The following is a 15,566-nucleotide window of genomic DNA, read 5'->3' on the forward strand; positions in this document are numbered from 1 at the left end:
AAAATAAAATAATCAAAGAAAATAGCTTAAGAGTGTGTATCAAGGCCTTAGCCCTAAGGTACTAAATCTAAAAAGTCCGTTCATCCGTTAAAAAGCATATGACGTAACATTCCTGCCTGAGGCATAACTCACATGTGAGATATCACGAGATATCAAAATGTCGGGGTAGAACCCGAGGTCTTTGATGACATGTTCATAGGTTATTTCAGATTTGGGGAAAGTGAAAGATCATTTCACCATCTTTAGTGGAATCAATAACTTATAAAGACCTAGTTCACCTGATATCATTTTTTGGTACTTTTTGAGTAAACTTTCAGACCCAAATTTCCAAAGTGATCGAGGGAACCGGCCCCCTTTCTACTGTCCAGGTGACCTTCGCTTTTTAGTACTAGAGGTCTGAGCAATTTAAGGGACCTTCTCAAATAAGAACCGAGTACGAAGTACATAGTATAGTTTTTGCCCTGCGGGATCTCTAGCATTCAAGTGCGTATGTGAATCTTTTAGCATAGAATATATATATTGTTAGAATAGCTCTAGGTCTAGGGGAGATCGTTTGTTCTAGAACCAAGAGATGGCCTATTTACCACTACTCCAATATCAAAATATGTATCCACCTTATGATTTTAAGACATATGCAGTAGAGTTTCACCATAGGGCTGGGATGCCACCCTTGTAACTGCTGATCTTAACACAAGTTTGGCCGAAGCTACATATACGGGTCATTCATTCAATTGTTTTGCTAAAGGCATAAATCACTGTAACAAACTTCCGTGTCTACGTCAGAAAAGAATGACAAGTAAATGTAACATGGTCAAAGCTGAGTAAATTGATTCAAAATAGCGGTGACGAGTGGTATATCGAATTGAAGTATACATCCTTATGGAGTCATCTGGAGGGATAATTTAGTATATATCTAACATCTATGGACACTCCAAATTGATTCTATAGCTTAATATATACTATCATCTAACAATATTCCCCAGATTCAAGCACATTCCCATAAGATTTATATTATATAGTTGTATATAATCCGTGCACAACATGAGTCCGTAGGACCGTGCATCGCTGCATAATCCTTGGAACTTTTGTCTCTTCCCTTTTAGCCTCGACATCGCTAAGGAAAATGACACTTGAGCATCGCGGCTATCTCGCATTTGCTGGCGCGATCCTTAATTGGACCATTCATTCTTCAGATTCCTATTCTTTAAGTCTTTGAACCATTTATATTCCTATAGAGTGAGAGAAAAACGGGTGATGTTCCCCTGCCCATTCACCCGGCCAACAGATCCGCTTTCTGGAGAATCAAGATTCCCTTTTCGAGCTCTTGCTGTTCAACAATTATTCCCTCTGACTGGCTATTGTTCGGCCCCTCCTCCTTTTTTGTGTGCGTTGGCAAATCGAATTTCCCTGAAGAAAAAAAAAAAAAAAAAAAAAAAAAAAAAAAAAGTTGGGTTGGCAAATCAAATTTCCCTAAAAAAAAAAAAAAAAAAAAAAAAAAAAAAAAAACAATCAATTCTACCCTAAATCAGAAAAGAAAAAAAAAAAAATATTCCTATCAATTCTTCATCTCTTTGTGCGATTTATAACTCTTCTCCCGGGATCACAGGAGGAATACGTGCTCCGATATATACCCTCCGGAAAACAATGTCTCGTCGTCGAATATCACACAGCGAGATGAATGAGGCACTTGCATATCCCTTCATGCAGTCCAAATCAAACGGCTTAAACGGTCAATCAAGTCAATCAAACGGTCCTCGCCGAGGCCCCATCGAAGGTCCCAATGGACGTCGTCTCATCCGTCGCGTCACATGGCGTTCCTCAACCTACAAGCTCATGGCTACCCTCTGGGTCCTGGCCGTCCTTTATATTGTCTGGCTAGTCCGCGACCTATTCTTCCCACCGTCCGAAACCCCTCAACCGGAACAAAAATAAAGGCTGTGTGTGTGGTGGGGGGAATCTCGTTTCGGATTAGGGAGGTGTTTGGGAGTGGGGGTTTAACCCATTGCGGGTTCGACTGAGGCTTCTTGGCTCTGTGGATATTTGGGTCTGTTCTTGGGCAGAGATGCATTGGCTGTGGGATTGGCCCCGTGAGGCCCGGGGGGAAATTGCACTTCACGAGTTGCTCGCTTGATTTGCGTTTTCCGTGGCTCCGGAGGTTCTCCGGTATAACATGGGCATTTGGTGATAGTCAATGGGTTGGATTCAACGCCAGCTTTGATTCCTTCTCAATCGACAGACTTCTATACGGAGTATATCTGCTATTTCGGCAATTGACCCCAACAGATATCCCTTTTTTTTTTCTTTTTTGCATTTTTGTTTATTGCATCTCAGCGTTTCCATTGCATATATGATTAGGCTAATAGCCTGATCATTTCTCTTATGTTTGGGTGGATTTTTTTGGGGTTGAATTGTATTTCAGAGCTTTCTCTGCATTATACGAAAGTGGAATATCCTATACCTTTTTTTCTTAGAATCAACTTCTATATAATTGACAAATTGACCCCTCTTATCTAAACCCCTCCAAAAAAGATTTGCGCGGGGCATCGGGGAAGCAGGAAAGTGGGGGGGAAATTTCCCACATATGCTTTGCATTATACTTCTAACTCTTTTTATTTTCTAAATATACACTAAGGTACCTCAAACGAAAAGGGAGGAGGTTTCACCCTTAGCAATGGTGCTGGCATAGGGCTTGATGGCAGCGGCGACCTCAGTAGAGGTGAACTTCTCAACCTGCTGCGGGGCGCGGCCGACGAAGGTGCTGGCGTCCAGGAGGGTATCCAGCTGAGAGATGATGGGGTCGAAGAAGGCAGTGCGGCGGATGCGCTCGATCAAGTCGTTGTCCTTGCCCTGCTTCTTGACGTTGTCGGCAGCTTGGTGAGAGAGGACACCTAGGTACATTAGAATTTGTTCGGATGGGAAGATAGGGAGAGAAACTTACGGATCTCCTCGTGGGCGTCCTGGCGGGAGAGACCCTTGGCGACACAGGCCATGATGATGTTCTCGCTGACATACTGTGTTAGCTTTTCCTATTAGATTATTCGGATCTGTACTCACGTAGCCATGAAGGGGAGCTCATCGTTAACGTGGCGCTTGATGACCTCAGGGTAGACGACAAAGCCGGAGGAGACGTTGTCTAAAGCGGTTAGCTATACTCCGATCATTTTTTAATTCCGAAAACTCACTCAGGAGGATGAGACAGGCGTCAGCAGTCAGGTACAGCTCGGGGATACTGATACGGCGGATGGCACTGTCATCCTAGTACAAGTTAATAAAAGATTCTAAATAAAACCCGGGGTAAGCTCACGAGAGATCGCTCGAACCACTGAGCGGAGTAGGTGTCCAAGCAGTCCTTGGGGAGGTTCTGCAGGTGACGTCCAAGAGAGCAAAGACGCTCCGAGCGCATGGGGTTGCGCTTGTAGGCCTATAGATCCGATTATCAGACAAGACCCAATTAATACAACAGAAAAGCAAACTCACCATGGCACTGCTGCCAATCTGGTCCTTCTCGAAAGGCTCCTCAACCTCCTTGAGCATGGCAAGGTGACGGATGTCAATGCCAATGCGCTCGCAGGTAGAACCAAAAGAACCAAGAGCGTTGGCGACATCAACATCGATCTTGCGCGAGTATGTCTGGCTGGAGACGATGAAAGCGGAGTTGAAGCCGGCCTTCTCGGTAACAAGCTCGTCCAGGCTCTCAACCTTGGCGTGGTCGCCGTTGAAGATCTGCAGGAAAGATGCCTGAGTACCGGTGGTACCCTTGACACCACGGAAGCGCAGGTCATCACGGGTACGCTCGAGGTTGCGCAGATCCATCAGCAGATCCTGGATCCAGAGACAAGCACGCTTGCCAACGGTAACCAGCTGGGCGGGCTGACCGTGAGTGAATCCAAGACAAGGAAGGTCCTTGTACTGCTGAGCGAACTGGGACAGCTTGTCGATGACAACAGCCAGCTTGGGGATGAGGATGTCGAGACCGTCGCGGAGCAGGATCAGATCGGCGTTATCGGTGCAGTAGCATGAGGTAGCACCCCAGTGGATGATACCAGCGGCGGCGGGGGCAACCAGGCCATAGGCGTGGACGTGGGCCATGACATCGTGTCTGCGGCGCTTCTCCTCCTCGGCAGCAACGGCGAACTCGTCATCCTGGATAAGCTGGTGGGCCTTCATCTGCTCAATGGCCTCGGTGCTGATAGGAAGTCCAAGCTCTGTAGCCATGATTCAGTCAATTTGCATGTCTTGCTTTAATAACCTCCGATGTCGGTTGAAACTCGACTCTCCCGTACCTTGTTGAGCCTCCGCAAGCCAGGTCCAAAGCTGTCTCCATGTGGAGAAGCGCTTCCGGGGGGAGAAGAGGTACTTCATCTCATTGCCTGATCAATTGAGTATGGTTAATCCCGATCTATACAATTTCCGGGGTTCTCCCTCCTATGGAGGGGTAGTTGGGACCGACTTACTCGCATAGCGCGAGTTGAGGGGGGTCTGGTAGACATCGTTGCTTCCGGACATTGTGTCGGTTGTCTGAGACACTCAAACCAAGAATTGAGTAACAGGAGGATAGGACAGGGACAAGGCAATGTGCGAGCAAGGAATTTTGCTGCAAGTCCGGCTTTAGCGGGGCTTATCACGTTATCGGAAACCTTATGATCTACATGTCACATGACAATATACGTTTTTCTAATGGGAGGTTAGGGCAGATGTTGTGGCATATTATGATATTAGCTCGTATAAATGACAGTCCTGTGTAATTTTAATCTTCGCTCCGGAAAATTAAGACAACTGTGCCAGCTGTACCGATAGGCTTGCCTTGTCGTACTTGATGTATTTGCCGCGGCCTTTGTCGATCTCCACATATCGATCATAAAACCGTGCATACAAAGGCTCGAGAACAGTTTGCAGCTCACGAGTCAGCGCAATGCGCACCTCACGCTCCATGTGAAGGGTTTTATGCCGAGACACCATTTCATCGAAGCTCGCGTTGAATGATTTGAACTTGTCCTTGATTGCATCCTTATCCTTGGACGATAGGGACTTGACGATGGCACCTGAATCCACGTTGCCACTGGAGTTGCGCTGTGCTCCACGTGAGGTATATTGCACATCAAGAAGGTACTGGGAAGTTTCTTTCCATGCATCGAGATAGGTAGATGTCGCGCGCTTGCGGAATGTGTCGATCCGGGCAATACTGTCGGGATTGCCCAAATAACGTGCTAGCTCTGAGCTCTGTCGGATCGACCGGTCTACTACGCAGAACACGTTGGACAAGAATACACCAAGCGCTGCCTTTGACCGGTGGAAAGCCCGACCTCGAGCTTCCAGGGAGGTCATCAAGGCCTCGATCATATCTAGAATGAAATGCGATAGAAGGGTGCTGCTGTCTGGGCCTACATCTAGAGGAGCCGAGCCAGCGGTGTTAGACTTAGCACGCCAGTTTCCGTCTCCCAAAGAAGTTAGGATAGAAGCCAAAGGACCCGAGTATCCTGTCAGTGTGGCCAATGAGCTCATAACTTCCTCCACAAGAGGTATCGATCCACCATCCGGTGGGAGTGGTGCAGTAGTAGCTTTGCGCTTCGTTTCCTCGAGCAATTCAGAAAGGGACGACTTTGCAGTCTCCCGTACAGGCCGAAGAGCCTCGATCAAGAGGCTCTTCAGTTCCGCTGCCTTGGAGTCAATCCGATATGACATCGCAGTCACAATTTCGATGATCTCAAAAGCCAAGAAGCAGTCCGTCATGAGATTGGCCTTTATATACTGGTTGAGCTCACGCAGTGTTTTGGAATATTCACCCATAGCTGGGAAGAAGGTAGCCTGCAATGCCAGGCCCTGCTGATCTCCAGTGAACATTTGCACGATGATACTGTGCTCGGTGGTTATAAAGGCCTCCAGCGCATTGGAGTAGATTCCAATACCATTAGTACCCTGTTTGTAAGGGCCATCGGTAGGTCGCCGTTTGACAGTATTGAGCGACGCAATGGCGAGGTTCTGCAAGCTGGATGTGATGTACGGTCCTCGCACGTCCGCATACACCTTCAGCGCGGGGTTATCCCCCTTGCCGCGCTGAGATCCATGGATGGATGCGGAGCCGACCACCGAGCACACGGGCGCCATATGGGAGATAGTTTCTTCGGGTATTGATGGAAAAGAGAGATCTAGAAGCGTCGCGCATTAGTTTTGTCTGACTCGGCTGGTGGTGATATGTGTACCTTTGGTCAGGTAGTGTAGGGGCTCGATCGGAGTGGCATGCTGGCTTAATTCTCCCCGCAGTAGTTCTTGAAGTTTTGCGCTTCCTGTGTTTAAAAGGGAGTTGAAGTCGGTGATCGCATTCTGGTTCGATCGCAGGTTTGTTGTGTTGAGGTCGACCAGCGCCTTTTCAACACGTTTCACTGCAGACAGATACTGCGTGAGGCCGGAGCTCTGTGGTCTGAAGAACAGTCAGCAAAAGACTCGGGCTGTATATCAAAGATAGTCAAAAGATACATACCCTGCGCGAATGATGCCATCTTCTCGGTTCTTTGCATCGAGAGGCTGGCGCAGGCGATCGATGGCGTCGTTGACCTTGTCGATATTGCTGTTGGTGATTTGAAGGGACTGTGTGTTGCTATAGATGGGACCAATGGCTTCTTTGACAACTTTTCCTCCTGTCTCCAGGCGTACCATAGAGCCTTGGATCTTCTTCGTGAGTCGGTTGAGCTTCTCCAGGTTGGCATACAGGACCTCAACCTCCGCGCTCTCCTCGGCGTAGGCGGTATTCCTTGGCGCCACCATGGTTAATTATGAGATGCAGATCAGGCAAAATCAATCCAGAAAGAACATATCACATGTCACCAGGACCCCTCATGTCCTCAAGGGCAAATGGAATGGATTGATTGTCCCCTCCGAGCTCCATCCAGTGATAAGGAGCTCCGCCACGCTAGTCCCAAAGAAGCCAGCGGCCCATGCGGAGTTGTCACATGACTTATCACGTGAATTTACGTCATGCACTTGCGAGCTGTTCCAAAACGGGTTGGCTTGCAAGAAAAAGGCAGGCAAGGTTTGGGAGTCCTTCAATGGATCCCACTGCATGCAGCAGGTTTCTTACTTTGCCCACAGCTCCCTGTCTACGATGTGCGCTGCAAGGGTCACTCGTCTGAAATGGACGGTACCTCCCGCTGCCCTAGCTGCATACACTGTGGGGGAATTGTCCCACCCCAGACAATCAAGAGCTCAATTCACTACTTCTCGAACGCGGCATAGCAATGGCTCGGAGTCTACTGGGTCCAATGGAGGTTCAGATGGTCGCGGTGAAGATGGCAAGGACAATGGATCCATATGGGACAAGCTCGATGGGGTTAAGCAAACTGTTAGCTCCGAGTGGGCAGAGGTAGGTAACATCACAGACTACATTATCCCGGACTGGACGAAATTCCTACCAGCTACTGCCCAAAAACTCCAGCGAGAGCTCTCGCAGTCGCCCGGCTCATTATCGGACGATATCTGGAAGGAGGCACACGACCCCGATATCAACCCTGAGATTCTCCGCGACGCCGAGGTACGAGTAAGTGGGGATCTCTGCGACGAAGAACAGATATTCAGGCAACAACGACAACGGAAGGTCGTTAAAGCATTGTCATCCTACCTCAACATACCGGAGGAGGACATCCACCCCGAAGATGTACCAGTCATTGCGATATGTGGCTCGGGAGGTGGTCTGCGCGCCCTAGTTGCGGGAACCGGTTCTTACCTGGCAGCACAGGAAGCAGGGCTGTGGGACTGTATTACCTACACGGCTGGTGTCAGTGGCAGCTGCTGGCTACAGACCCTCTATCATTCGTCCATCGCGCAGCGAGACTTCTACAAGCTTGTCGACCATTTGAAGAATCGCCTTGGTGTCCACATTGCATTCCCACCGGAAGCTCTCAACCTCCTCACTACTGCTCCAACAAACAAGTACCTTCTCAGTGGCTTTGTGGAAAAACTGAAAGGCGACCCTGGAGCGGACTTTGGGTTGGTAGATATTTACGGATTGCTTCTCGCAGCGAGACTCTTGGTCCCGCGAGGAGAACTTGGAGTTTCCGATGTAGATTTCAAGTTGTCGAATCAGCGAGCCAATTTGATAAATGGCGCTCATCCACTTCCCATCTATACGGCGGTGCGACATGAGATTCCTGTCGAGGCCCTCGAACACCCAAACGAAGAGGGCAAGAAGCAGCCAACGCCTGAACAGTTGGTGAAAGAGTCAAAAAATGAAGCATGGTTCCAGTGGTTTGAGTTCACTCCGTACGAATTCTTTTGTGAAGAACTCAATGCTGGTATTCCAACCTGGGCTTTGGGACGTCATTTCAACGCGGGACGCTCTGAGGTTGTTTCCGCTGACAACCTCCCCATCCCGGAGTTGAGAGTTCCCGGGCTCATGGGTGTTTGGGGTAGCGCTTTCTGTGCAACTTTGTCTCACTATTACAAGGAAATCCGGCCTCTAGTCAGAGGACTGGCTGGATTTAGTGGAATCGATTCGCTCATTCAAGGAAAGAACCAAGATCTGATTAAGGTGCACCCCATTGACCCTGCGGGTATACCCAACTACGTCATGGGTATGAAAGATCAGCTGGCAGACTCCTGTCCAGAGTCGATCTTCCGAAACCCCCACCTGCGTCTCATGGATGCAGGAATGAGCAACAACCTTCCAATCTACCCCCTCATTCGACCGGGGCGCGATGTCGACGTCATTGTCGCATTTGATGCATCTGCAGACGTCAAGCAAGAGAACTGGCTTTCTGTGGTTGATGGATACGCCAGGCAACGCGGTGTCAAAGGTTGGCCCATCGGCGCCGGATGGCCTAAAAATTCGAGCCTTAAGGATACCGAGGACGCCCTACGTGAGCCAGAGAACATCACCGAGGAACAATTAACACAGAAAATCGCCGATGCCAAGAACAAATCTGAAAACCAGCCCACTGATCAAAAGCCCAAGGCCGGCACAGACCTGGGCTATTGCAACGTTTGGGTCGGCACGACGGAAGAGCGAACCTCGGACGATGAGCCTCCACCATCCAAACGTCTCTTTGATTCTCCACACAGTGAAGACCACTCTGAATCCGAGTTCCACCTGATGCGCCCAGACGCCGGCATTGCGGTTATCTACTTCCCTCTGATTCCCAATCCTTCCGCACCGGACATCCCTCCTAAGCCTAAAACTCGTCCGCGTGCAGCTGCTCAGTCCATGCGACAGGATAGCTCTCAAACCAAAGACCCAGAACTGCCCCTCGCTCCGCAACCCAACTCGATCGATCCTAATGTTGATGATTTCCTGTCAACTTGGAACTTCATCTACACGCCTGAGCAGATAGATGCTGTCGTTGGTCTTGCAAAGGCAAACTTCAAGGAGGGTGAAGAGCAGACTCGTCGTGTTGTCCGTGCTGTCTATGAGCGTAAGAAATCCGATCGACTGGAGAAGGAGGCGGCAGAGCTTCGGAAGAAGATGGAAGGCTTTGTGCCTCTGTGATGCTGCGCTCTTTTATCCAAATCCATCAGACCAAACCTGACACTGGTTGAAGCTGCATTGGACACCACGCCATCGTGAATACACGGCGCTTTTTTTGAAAAATTTACCTCACATACCCCTGTCTTTCCTTTTCATTTCCATTTATCCTATTGATTTGAGTTAGATAAAATCTGACATCTAGATTTCACATTCATCACGTTCCTAGCGAGCTATTCTTCTTTATGCATAATACGGAGTAAACTGCCTGTGACAATAACAAGCATATAAAACACGATTTAATGGTATTTCATAAATGCACTATGTACATGTATTATGATATGCACTTGTTAAAGCCCTGGCTAAATACTATATCCCACTCGACTGCTCAGAGCTCCGATCTATTTTATACTGTTCCCCCCATTCCCATAATTCGTCTTCACCCCCTCAAGCCCTTCGCTATGCACCTTCTTAACTTTGACCTTCCGGCCCTCATCATCAGTAGTCGTCTCATCATCACTCCCAGAAACACTAACATCCCGACTATCACCCGTCTGCTTCCGCAGTCCAAGTTCCTTCTCCAGCGCATGTCCCAGCTCCTTAGTCTTGCCCGAGATACTCGCAGCAGTACTTTTATGTGATGAACTCTCAGAAGGACGCCGGTTCTCCTTATCTCCCTGCACCCCCCGCCAGTCAGGCGGCTCGCTTTCGTGGATAGGATCGCCAGGTTTGGGCTCACTGATCGGTTTCCCTGCTGCCGGCGCGCTATCTTTGCCCTTCTTCCCTTCCCCGTTGATCTTGGCTGCACTGGTTTCCACGGCCTCCGCCGCAGGATACCGCCATACAACTTTCAGCTTGTCTAACGCCCGGATCCCCTTCCTTGCGCTTCCCTTGATCCCGTCCATGGCGTCCCATTCCGTCTCGAAGACGCCCGAGTCGTGCTCGGCTCCGCCTTCGAAGTACGAGTTGAACCATACGTGCGCGATGGAAGTTACCATCGCAAAGCCTGTATAGGATGCTTTGCTGCGGCGCTCGAAGTCGATGTTCACATCCGAGCTGGGGACAATGACTGGGTTGTTAGGCTTGAAGATTATTGCCGAAACTCTGGTGCCCGGCGCAGACGACGAGCTGGAGACGTCAGATCCCGATGCCGCCGGTGACCAGGTCGCAGATGAAGGGAGTGTGTTCTTAATGTTGGGATTCGGCTTGGTGATATCGTTCCCCTTGTCATCTTGTTCCTCAGACCATGAGCCCCCATCTTCAACAATGGTACGCTCATTCCGGTGAAACAGATGAAAACACTTAATCTTCTTCCCCTCATCCACATACCCCTCCACAGCAACTTTAACCCCATCCCTCAATCCCCAGATATGAACCTCCAGGATCTCCACCGGCCGCTCGACATACTGTTTCCCCAGCTCGTTCGCCCATTTATCAATATATCCGACATACCGCAGCTGGCTGGGGATGCTAACGCCGTTCCCGAAGCCAACCCGCATACGCCGATCCGTAAACCGCTGCAGCGCATCTTCTTTCTTCCACCCCTCCTGGCTGATCAGGTATGCGCACGCGATCGTCCCGCTGCGCCCTTTTCCTGCTTTGCAATGCACGACAGCGACGCGTTCTTTTTTATCCGTGTCTGACTCTGTCTCGTCTAGTCGGTGTAGCCAGTTCCGCATGCTGCCCATTATGTTGGGAATATGCGCGAATGGCGGTGGGTGGTGATCAGGCCAGGGGAAATGATGAATGCGTCCGTAGACTTCTGAGTCTGGATATCCTGTGCCTTCGGCGCGAAATTCCCAGATACACCAGTCTGTGCCATGTTTGGTGTCGAGGAAGCTGACTAGTGCGTCCAGTGGGTTGCGGTAGGCGCGTTGGGGGTATGTTGCTGATGGGCCGGAGGTTGCGATAACTGTGGGATTATGTTAATGGGAGTTGTTTTGGTGTGGAATGGGTATTTTACTATTATCTGTCACGTAGCAGAGGTCTAGTCCTGCTTCTGGGTGTTTTTGTCTTGGACCTGCCACTATCTGGCGGAGGATTGATGACTGGGATATTCCAAGGTTAGCCGTTGGGAATTTATTGAGGTGAAGCTGACGTACCATTTGCAGAGTATATAAATGTTTATAAGATATATCCACCAGAATTATGTGAATGTGGAAAAGAGAATGTATACAATTCAACGGGGAGTTATTTTTGAGGCGTAGCGGTGATGTCACCGGGTAAATTAAGGCCCTTGCTCTCTCCAACATAAACATAGGGCTATCTTCTACTAACATGAGGTATAAAATATTGTAGTAAGAAGTTTGATTCCTTTGTACGATTCCAGACTAATATTATACAAATATTTCCATCACAAAATCCTAGAAATTTCCAATTGGGCCACATGTCGCATGCTCAAAACAGACCCATTAAGACCCTCCATTATATTAGAAAGGAAACAGCCAAATTCTCCCAATTCAAAGCAAGTAGAGACCTGAGACCTGAAGCAATTTAGGCAATGCCGTACTCCTTCGTAGGCTTCATAACAAAATGAACAGGGTTGCGGTCAGGGACGGTAGCATTCTTCACGCCATGCTGGTACCAAGTCGCGAGGGAGTCGTCGCTGAGCCAGGTTTTCCAGGTGTGGACGACACCGACCTCCCACTGTGCCTTTGAATCAGCGGTCCAACCGGCAGGGGAAACAGTGGTCGTGATGTTATTGTCCTCGCAGAGGGTGGCCTGGCCTACAATGCCGTCGCAATGGGTGCTGAACTTAGGGGTCATTTCGTTCTCGTCACCAGTGATGTCGTATCTGAAGACGCAGCCACCTTGGGAACAGCCGATGACGAAGTCGGATACACTCCAGATGAGGTCGTCGGTGATTGTTTGGACTTTTTGGGCCTCTAGGGCAGCAGGGCGTGCAGTGGTTAAGCCTGCTAGGGCGATTGAGAGGATGGTGGCGAGTTTCATGTTGAATTTGGATTTTTCTTTTGGATGGAGATAAATTAATAGTTGGATAGATAGAATATGTAAGGGAGGGAGGGGAATTATATAGTTGAGAGAGGCTGGCGTTTAACGGCATTTCCCTTTCTCGGTTCTCTTGGCAGAAACCCAACGCCGATCACTTTTCAGGGGAATGTTGCCAATGACCTTTCAGGATATAATAGTTATGATCAAACTCTTGTTTCCATGATCTTCGAATGATGACTGTTGAATGTCAAAGGTTGTACTTGTCCAACAATTACTTCATGATTATCATCTCTTTCAATCCGGGGTTGACTATTTATAGTATATGGATCCACCAACAGGGAACAAGGTCTTTCATCTCCAGGGGTTTATTTTATTTGCTTTTTCTATGTGAGAATAGTGAAATAACATTTGATATGATGCTGGGGCAAATATTTGGGTAATACAAGTGGAAGAGGCTTATAGTACAGGATATATACATACTGACCGAGGTCGAAAATTGTGTGACATTCCCAGAAAGGGAATTGAAGTTCTGTTCCTGAGAAGGATTGTGGCTTGCAGTTTAGCTGCATATTCCAGGCAATATGCCGTTTAGGAAATGAAAATTCTGAGATTGAAATATGCCAAAGGACATTGAAAGGATTCGATTTTCACTCAGACTTGGAGCCATTGTCGGTGCCACCAGCTTCCCATTCATCCCAACCCTCCTCTCTCATATTTTGCTCAATGGCAAGGCGTCTTCGTTTCTTCTTTCGACGCTCTTTGTTGTAATCACGTCGTTGCTCGTCTGACATGCTCAGTCGACGAACTGCAGGTGGTACAGGGTGGCGACCAACTCTCTCATTCGCTTCCCTATCCCTCTGTTTCTGTTGCAGCTCCTCGTCTAGCTTTCTCACGTCGTCTCGAATGAAGGGGTGATACTGTAGTCGCATCGCAAACTCGTCCACAGAACCGGCACAGATCTCACGGATTTCCTGCTGCGTTTCAGGGCTGAGTTTGGCGTCCCGCTTCATCAGATCTTGGAAGTACATGAAACCGGATCGGAAATTTCCCGCATCTAGACACATCAGGATGATAGACTCGAAAGTAACACTGTTCGGTACAACCCCCAGTGATGCCATCTCTTTCACTAGGAACATGCCCGATTCGCGGTTGCGGGCCGTTCGGCACATCCGAATCAATGCGTTGTACACTCGAACGTCAGCGCCTTCGGGGCATAAAGTATAGAGCTCTTTGTAGAACCCAACGCCGTCGTCCACCACGGATGGATCGTCATGCGCATCATGTTCACAGAGATCCGCGATGACACGGACAGCGTCAATGGGAATGGTTCGTTTCGCATTCTTCAACCGCTTGAGAATCTGCCACGCCTCCCGACGATCAACTTTACTCTGTATCATGTGCGCAAGAACACACTCCGTCGAGGTATCCGACAGAGGGATTCGAGCTTCGTGCATGGTGCAAAGCGCTTCAAATGCAGCAGGCAGATCACCCGCTGCCACGTGTGTCGCGACAAGTCCTTCATAGTGTGTGCGCCCGAGCGGAATCCCGCTCTCACGGAGGTAACGGAACACAGAGGCCGCCAGCTCTGTATCACCAGCCTTTGCAGCCATTTTCAATACGTCATCGCAGACTTCAATGAGCGGATGCATGTAGCCCAGTTCAACCATGCGTCGCCACACATAGTGTGCCATCGGGTAATGGCCATGTTTCCCTGCCTCGGTCAACACGTGCATCCAAAGCCGATGGGTCATGTCCTGGCCCTGCTCGACGCGCGCACGCATCACATTGTACACCTCGTCCAACTCTCCATGGTCGCAGAGAGTATATACAATAATACTATGGAGCCAGTTTTCCACAAATATATCCTTCCGCTCCATCAATGCAACATGCTCGAGTGCGAGCTCGATCTGGTTCTCGCGGAGAAGGCCAGCCGCCACAAAATGCCACCCGGCTGGGCTCAGCGTGAGCCACCGGTCCCGTAGCTTGTTGAGAATTTCTTGTCGTAGGAGGTAGTCTGGATGTACGGCTAGAACCTGCATTGGAAATTGTATCGTAAGCTTCGCTTTTTATACATCGGGTCAACCGTATAACCTACCTGCAATGCACCGTGGAGTGTACCAGAGTCCGCAGTAATGCCATTATTCTCCATCTCCTCCAGCAGACCGCGCACGAGCTCCGGAGAGCCCCTCTCGTTATCGGTATTTGCAAGGATAAGCGCCTTGTAGTGGCGAGCATTCGGCTGCACATGACGGTCCCGAATGAGCAATCGCAGGATCTGCGTTATGTGTCGAATGTTCGGCTTGTTGTCCATTACATATTGCAATCGGGACTCTAGCCATTCGTTCGTTTTTCCTAAAAGGTCGTCTTGCACCCTATGCGTTCGTGTATATAGCGGGCCGCCTTTTCGTATGGGTGGCCTGGCGGTTGGATCTGAAGACAGGCGAGCGTCACGGTATTCATTTTCGCGTGGCTCCCTTGCTTCACTCCGATCATTATGATGTGATGCATTATATGGGACTTTGAAGCTATTGTCGCGTGAGGTGTTGTAGCATCGGCGCGAACCAGCGCCCGGGCTAGAAATCGAAGGTAGTGGGTATAGTCTCGGGTTTCGTCCCTTGGATTTGGAGAATGCTGTTGATCGACTGAGGCTCAGGGCTGTGAATGATGGACACAGAGAGTACCATAGCCCATCAAGGACCAATGCCCGCCGCGACATATCCGTTTGTGGCTAACTGATCGGACGCTAAGCCTCCGCGGATTTGATATGGAGCTTGATATCACGTGACAGCATCGAATATTCGCTTCTTAGATTGCATCAAAGGTTGATACATAGAAGAGTCGTCTGTACAGTTTATGCTTTTTCCGCCTTTCTTGTCATCTACCTATCTATAAAACTGAGAAGGGGAGCAAACAGCTAAAAAGTATACATTTCAAAGACTACGAAAAAGACTACGCAAGACCGCATAAGCAGCGGACTATTCTTGTGAAGTTATAGAGAAATACGTCTAGTTTGGGCTTTTGGAATATAACATTTAGAGGTAGTTGTAAATCGACCAAGTGACCCAGATGCCGTGAAAAACAGAGCCAGATACGCCACGGTCATGCTCGATCAAACCGTTCCACCGGACCTTCCGAGCGACCTTACCACCGTCTCCTCCGGGGG

The 15,566-nt window shown here is 49.2% G+C and overlaps 6 protein-coding genes across 6 annotated transcripts; 1 reads left to right on the forward strand and 5 right to left on the reverse strand.

The window, feature by feature from the left end:
* Positions 1-2,637: 2,637 nt before the first annotated feature.
* Positions 2,638-4,506, reverse strand: ade13 (adenylosuccinase ADE13; the record flags this gene model as incomplete). The annotated part of the gene is made up of 8 exons (XM_040794737.1): positions 2,638-2,888; positions 2,939-3,003; positions 3,055-3,133; positions 3,183-3,255; positions 3,305-3,421; positions 3,478-4,205; positions 4,284-4,370; positions 4,455-4,506. 8 exons carry the CDS (start codon positions 4,504-4,506, stop codon positions 2,638-2,640), a joined length of 1,452 nt encoding a protein of 483 aa, XP_040649068.1.
* Positions 4,507-4,767: 261 nt separating this feature from the next.
* Positions 4,768-6,762, reverse strand: PGRI_070240 (EXO70 family protein; the record flags this gene model as incomplete). The annotated part of the gene is made up of 3 exons (XM_040794738.1): positions 4,768-6,146; positions 6,201-6,418; positions 6,479-6,762. 3 exons carry the CDS (start codon positions 6,760-6,762, stop codon positions 4,768-4,770), a joined length of 1,881 nt encoding a protein of 626 aa, XP_040649069.1.
* Positions 6,763-7,099: 337 nt separating this feature from the next.
* On the forward strand, positions 7,100-9,475 carry PGRI_070250 (putative phospholipase A2 (PlaA); the record flags this gene model as incomplete). The annotated part of the gene is made up of 1 exon (XM_040794739.1): positions 7,100-9,475. The coding sequence occupies one exon, from the start codon at positions 7,100-7,102 to the stop codon at positions 9,473-9,475; it is 2,376 nt and encodes a 791-aa protein (XP_040649070.1).
* A 377-nt stretch (positions 9,476-9,852) lies between these two features.
* PGRI_070260 (putative phosphatidylinositol-3,4,5-trisphosphate 3-phosphatase) lies at positions 9,853-11,556 on the reverse strand (the record flags this gene model as incomplete). Its single annotated transcript, XM_040794740.1, has 3 exons — positions 9,853-11,363; positions 11,415-11,499; positions 11,554-11,556. The coding sequence occupies 3 exons, from the start codon at positions 11,554-11,556 to the stop codon at positions 9,853-9,855; spliced, it is 1,599 nt and encodes a 532-aa protein (XP_040649071.1).
* Positions 11,557-11,944: 388 nt separating this feature from the next.
* On the reverse strand, positions 11,945-12,403 carry PGRI_070270 (uncharacterized protein; the record flags this gene model as incomplete). The annotated part of the gene is made up of 1 exon (XM_040794741.1): positions 11,945-12,403. One exon carries the CDS (start codon positions 12,401-12,403, stop codon positions 11,945-11,947), a length of 459 nt encoding a protein of 152 aa, XP_040649072.1.
* A 647-nt stretch (positions 12,404-13,050) lies between these two features.
* On the reverse strand, positions 13,051-15,119 carry PGRI_070280 (pentatricopeptide repeat protein; the record flags this gene model as incomplete). Its single annotated transcript, XM_040794742.1, has 2 exons — positions 13,051-14,436; positions 14,499-15,119. The coding sequence occupies 2 exons, from the start codon at positions 15,117-15,119 to the stop codon at positions 13,051-13,053; spliced, it is 2,007 nt and encodes a 668-aa protein (XP_040649073.1).
* Positions 15,120-15,566: the final 447 nt, after the last annotated feature.

This window comes from Penicillium griseofulvum (genome assembly GCF_001561935.1).
Source record: "Penicillium griseofulvum strain PG3 chromosome Unknown contig_92, whole genome shotgun sequence".
Lineage (NCBI taxonomy): Eukaryota > Fungi > Ascomycota > Eurotiomycetes > Eurotiales > Aspergillaceae > Penicillium > Penicillium griseofulvum.